The sequence below is a fragment of the Cryptomeria japonica genome, chromosome 1 (assembly GCF_030272615.1).
Source record: "Cryptomeria japonica chromosome 1, Sugi_1.0, whole genome shotgun sequence".
Classification (NCBI taxonomy): domain Eukaryota; kingdom Viridiplantae; phylum Streptophyta; class Pinopsida; order Cupressales; family Cupressaceae; genus Cryptomeria; species Cryptomeria japonica.
In genome coordinates, this window is record NC_081405.1 from 636343267 (window position 1) to 636349437 (window position 6171).

Genomic DNA, 6171 nt, shown 5'->3' on the forward strand with positions numbered 1-6171 from the left:
TTTTGGCTATCATAGCATTCTGCTTCATTGAATTCATGAGGCTAGGGCACAAAAGCACCTGTACTCTACAGAGGACATGAGTATCTTGACGTAGTAGAATATCATCAAGTGTTGTGTGAAGGAATGCAATGATTGCAGGTTAGACACAAATTAGATTTGCTGAAAAGAGTTTAGAAACTTTTAAGCAAATGCAATTGGCAGAAACTTTTAAGCAAATGCAATTGGCAGATGTAGATGCAGACTGCACTTTTGCAAAACGGGAGAATTGGCTTTGACATCTCAACTTTTATGCTGTAAAATAGGAAACAGAGTTAACAAATTAGCTATGTGTACTTAAATGGGTCACTTGAAATCTAATAAGAGTTGGTGCACTTAATGCCTAAATTAATTCATAAGAATTAAGACTGTAAACAAGTGCAAGATGAAGACTGTAAACAAGTGCAAGATGAGATATTCAATAAATAAATTTTATTTACAAAGTAAGTAATGAATTTAGGTAAATTAATCTATATTACAAACAAAGGTTTCAAACAAAGGTTTCATGGCCCAGACAAATTCAGTCCAGTTCAAGATGAAACTATTACGAAACAAGAGCTGCAACTATTATGAAACAAGAGCTGCGCTGCAGCTACAGTCCCTGCCTAATGCAAAAAATTGGCAAAAATGATCACTAGTTATAACTGGTATTGCTCAGTGCAATTATGAATGACTAACACATTTTTAAGCATTTGGATTAAATTCTCATCTCTGACTTGAGGAAATTAGCCTGTGCATTTAGTAGAGGCATTCCATTTAATTGTGGCATTGAAATTGTAGTGCTTTGAGGCTAGGGAGTGGTTGTCTTCTACAAGAGAACTTACATTGCCAGGAAAAAATATAATTGCTTTAGCCTGCAAACAACATCCATATTTGACCACATGCTATAAGCATGAGAGCAGATTTTGTCAAAATGAAAACACAAATATAGCAGTAAAGGTGAGGGGAACAAAACATCTAGGAAAAGCAAAGATAACTTTAGATAATGGGAAATTATATTACAATAACTGGTTAATCTTTCGTTTTAAGTGAAGAATCTATAATTTGCTGAAATCCTAAATACTGCAATTGCATGCTCATTCTAAATTTCAATGCTCTCTTCGCAATCTCGCATGCATGCTGATTTCTTCTTTCAATTTGCTCCATCACTGCAACCTCTTTTTGGATTCATTTTGTTGAATCTTATCATTGTTCAGTACTCGGAGGCCATTCTTGGCTTAACCCCTCTCAAATTGGACGTCTAAGATTTCATACTTTTCCACCAAAAGCCATATTAAACGCTTTATTTGAAGACTAGTTATCTAGCTTGTTCAAATTTTATATTGGATGCATCTATGGGAGCCATATGTCTTTTCCATTTCCAATGTGAATTTGTAAATCAACACCATCTATGCCATGATTGTCCTGCTGGAATTTAAATCAACACCATCTATGACATGATTGTCCTGCTGGAATTTATTCCAAAATGAAAAAATTTATTGTGAAGCTGTGGTTGTGCCCTAAGTACAATCTTTCCTTTATGTTATTCGACATTCCCAATGCTAGTTTAAGTTGCACTTAATTCCACTCAATGCTTGAATGGAGAGCTCCTAAACTTGCGCTAAGACTGAAACTCTAAATTGCTTAAGAAATGCTGTGAATCACAAATCAACAACCAATCTTACATAATTAGGGTAAGAGCAATGAAGTCTACAATAAGAGTGCAGCTAATCTCATAGAAAGGCTCTACTTCATACTACAATTGATTAGAGCACAGAATAAACTATTTCTCTCCTAATCTGCAAACAACTGTTTAGCTTGTTCAGTGAAAGGTGATTTATGTAAGAATAGAAATTACAATGATTTACTTCTCAAAACTAACTATTTCAAGAAAATAATAAAATGTGGAAGAACAGACAACCGGTTAAACTACCCGATGTACAGCACAACAACTGCTATGTCAACATGTATACAAAATGTGGAAGCACAGAAAGGCACCTGACATTTTTTTACTAGTGCCACCTCCTTGTAGGACATGCAAACTATGGAAGCAAAGTGCAAATAAGATAGGGCTATAACAGCAGTCTTATGACAACTGATGAAAAAAACAATGGATGGAGGAACAGATAAAACTTTAATAAATACGAATATAAAGATATTGGACAGAAAGATATCAGAAAGGTGAGAACATATTCGAACAAAATGCAAGTGACAGAAAAACATAAAGGAAATAAGAAGTGAAGTATAGAACAAATAATTGGACTATGTTGACTAACCAAATTGGACTCCACGGAATAAATGAAAGAATAGTAGTAATAACATCTAAAAGAGAGTTACTGAGAGGGGTCTAGCTCTGCACTTGTTGTGAGCACTTTTAAACTAGAAACAGTAGTTTCATGTAGTCGCAACTGCCCTGGTAAACATAATTCCTTTTACTTCAACAATAGCCACGTCTAGCAGAAAATGCAGAATGTGGAAGCATAGCCACAACACGTGCATTGTTCAATATGCAACATGTAGAAGCACAGCAACGACACGTGCACTGTTTCAAATCTAAAATGTGGAAGCACAAATAATGAAATAAATCAGTTTAATGGAAAAATCAACCCAGATCATAGGATATAAACATAGTTAGGTGAAAACATTAGTCTCTCCCTTTAATTAGGTGAAAACATTAGTCTCCGTCTAAAGGCAGGGACTAACAAACTAAGTCCCTTAAACTTTATACTCGGTACTGGTTAAAGCATTCCTTTGGAGACAAATCGTAGCCTTTGACTGGTTGCCGTGATAAACTATACAATATTTCTGCAGCATAGGAACTTCTTTATTTTGTTTAAGAGAGACTTTATTTCACTTTTAGAGGGGTTTGGAAAGACTTCATTTTGTTTAAGGGAGACCATTCTGACATGCGTCAGATCTGGTGAGTTCATAATTTTGGTTAAGGAAACTTGTGTTACATGGAAATGAATTGTAAGGTCCGATTCCCAAATTTATAACTGCTTGCTTCAACCTAACAGTCTTATCTTTGTCACACAACCACTTGAGTGGACACATTCCAGCAGAGCTAGGCATGCTCACAAAAATTGAAATACTGGACCTTGGGTTAAACAATTTCACGGGAACTATACCTTTGAAGTTGGGGAACCTTCCAAAGTTGATTAGTTTGGATTTAGGGGAAAACAATCTTTATGGGCCAATTCCCGCCTCACTCTCCAATTGCACTTTCCTCAAACAACTGGTTTTGAAAGAGAACCAACTCAGTGGTCCTCTACCTTCAGAGTTTGGTGCCAAACTCAGTCATTTGCAAGAATTACATCTATGGGGTAATAGCCTGGTAGGTAATATACCAGTTTCCCTCACCAACTGTTCCCAACTCAGACTCCTCTTTCTCAATGAGAACAAATTAATCGGAACTGTGCCAATAGATCTTGGTAAGTTATCCCTCCTTGAAAGTCTTTATCTGCATGAGAACCAACTTTTCGGCACACCCACCTTGTTCTTTCTGACTGCTTTAACCAATTGTACCCATCTGCAGAAAATTGATGTGTCCAACAATCCCCTGGGTGGGGTTTTGCCTATCTCCATAGCCCGACTTTCTTAAAAAACTCACTTTACTAGATTTATCAAATATTAGCCTCGGAGGAAGCATACCTTCACAAATTGGAAACCTTACAAGTTTGACATATCTTGCTTTGGCTGACAATCTCTTGACTGGCAGCATTCCATCAGAAATAAAAATGCTCCATAGGTTGGAAAGATTGCGCCTTCGTAACAAGAAGTTGCAAGGGCCCATACCAGGTGAGATTTCTCAGTTAAGAAATCTAGGAAGTTTATCACTTCGCCAAAACATGCTGTCTGGACCAATACCGCATTCTCTTGGTGACCTGGTCTACATGAGAAGGCTGCTTCTTTCTGAAAATCGGTTATCAGGAAATATACCGTTTACTCTAGGTAAGTGTTGGCGCATGGAACTGCTTGACCTTTCATGGAACCGACTCAGTGGAAGCATACCTAGAGAGCTTGGAAGTCTTTCAAATCTTCAGTTCTATTTCAACCTGTCACACAATTCTCTTGAAGGCTCCCTTCCTCCAGAGCTTGGTAAAATGGGCATGGTGCAGACAATGGATATCTCTTTCAATCAGTTAACTGATCACATCCCAGAGGCACTTGGAAGTTGCACAGGACTGGCAAGATTGAATCTTTGTCATAATTCATTGCAAGGTCCAATTCCACAGTCATTGAGTAAAATGAAAAATTTGGAGAAGCTAGATTTCTCTTCAAATAACTTATCAGGTGCAATACCAAAGTCCTTGGGAAAACTCCCCATGCTTCACACTGTGAATTTCTCATTCAACAACTTGAGAGGAGAAGTTCCTATAGATTGGGGTTCTTCAAATTTAACTTTCAAGTCACTTATGGGAAACCCCAGGGCCTCTGCGGAGTACAATCATATTTGCATCCATGTCCAACTTCCTCTTCTCAGAAGCAGCAGATTCATTTGATTCTCGTGGTTATGATAGTATTTATTACTGCTATTGCATCTTTCGTACTGTGTTGTTTATTCATGGAGTTCTCTAGGAGTAACTACTTGTATAGCAGAATATCAAGTATCCAAAGAACTTTTAGCTTCCAGAAGGGGCAACAAATGATTCCATATGAAGCTCTTGTAAAAGCAACTGATGGATTCAGTGATAGAAACAAAATAGGAGCTGGTAGATTCGGATCAGTCTATACAGAAATTTTGGATGATGGCACAACAGTTGCTGTCAAAGTCCTCAACTTGCTGAATAAGGAAGCTTCCAAGGATTTTATCACAGAATGCAAAGTGTTTGGAAGTGTTCGCCACCGAAATCTTGTTAGACTAATAAATTATTGTTCAATGCTTCACTTCAAAGCTTTGGTTCTCCAATTGATACACAATGGAAGCTTGGAAAACCATCTGTATCCTAATGGAGATAAGGCTTAAATGTGTAGATTAAGATTCAGTCAAATACTGAGCATATCCATTGACATAGCTCAGGGCATGGTATATCTGGTGAGTTCATAATTTATTTGGTTATATTATATATATATATTTTAATTGTATTATTATTTATTATTAAATTCTATTTTTAGAGTGGGCATTATCATGTTTTGATTGTTTAGGTGGAGACATCACATTGTGATCATTGTTGTTGGTATTCCATAGTTTATTTAATTGCTCACCACATTATATTGTCTAACAGGAGAATGTCAATAACTGTTCACAGTCATAGAGCTCGTGGAAATCATTTAGTAGAGGAAAAACCATCAAACGCAGACATGTCAGTTGGTTTGCACAAAGAGCTTTTTAAAGCTCTACTAACAGTTGTGTACGAAGCAAAGCAAATGAAAATTGTGCTTGAGTGTGTAGTTTACTTGTTGGAATTCTAGGAAAATGAAAAAGGCAGGAAGAATTGCCCAAATCATTAGCGTTTGGAAAAAGGGCTGAAACTAACAAAGAAGAAGCGATAATGACACTCATGGAGAGCCTACCAAGAAAAGGAGACTAGCTTCTACCAAGGATTCACAAATCATGATAGAGGCATGCTAGCTAGTCATTTTATCACCTAATTTCTTCCAAGAATTTATTGAGTGAGATCTTTGGTAATTGTTGCAAATATTAGGAAAAATCTTGGCAAGGATGGGAAAGGAAAGCTTAATCCCATTTTTCTAGAGGAAAGGCCTAACTATGTAGGATTTGGGTACAACAAAAGAACAAACAGAGATTAGAGAGCACTCTAGTGTTTCCCATACATAAGTAGCTTTGATGGACAAGGATAACAAGCCACATCTACATCAAAACCATCTCAAACCCAACAATCTAATTGCTTATTGAGACAAGTAGGTGACAACTCATACTTGAAGCATAAGCCACCACGTTAGTTTTGCCACTCACATGTTGTACCACAAATGTATCTTTCTAAAAGGAGATCTATTTGACATTGTTATGGGATAATTTGTCTTGAGATTTGGTATATTTTAGTGCTTGATTGTCCATCAAGATGAAGTATACTAGATAAAGAAGCTTAGCAATAAACATTTTACACTATTCTCATGTGTAAGAAATCATATTTCTTAGATGCAAATTAATATTCAAATTTATATAAATACTCAGGAACTTGATACTAAAATAAT

General features: G+C 36.5%; 1 protein-coding gene across 1 annotated transcript; it reads left to right on the top strand.

Moving 5' to 3' along the window:
- The first annotated feature begins 2125 nt into the window (after nt 1–2125).
- LOC131042448 (putative leucine-rich repeat receptor-like serine/threonine-protein kinase At2g24130) lies at nt 2126–5427 on the top strand. The gene is made up of 4 exons (XM_059211373.1): nt 2126–2196; nt 3650–4456; nt 4594–4956; nt 5241–5427. The coding sequence occupies exons 1-4, from the start codon at nt 2126–2128 to the stop codon at nt 5425–5427; spliced, it is 1428 nt and encodes a 475-aa protein (XP_059067356.1).
- The last annotated feature ends 744 nt before the right edge of the window (nt 5428–6171 follow it).

Coding starts and splice junctions, on each gene's coding strand:
- LOC131042448 (XM_059211373.1), top strand. CDS start 2,126: ATGGATGGAGGAACAGATAAAACTTTAATAAATACGAATATAAAGATA. Junction 4,457..4,593: donor AACCCCAGGGCCTCTGCGGA/GTACAATCATAT, acceptor GGAGTTCTCTAG/GAGTAACTACTTGTATAGCA. Junction 4,957..5,240: donor GGAAGCTTGGAAAACCATCT/GTATCCTAATGG, acceptor ATTGTCTAACAG/GAGAATGTCAATAACTGTTC.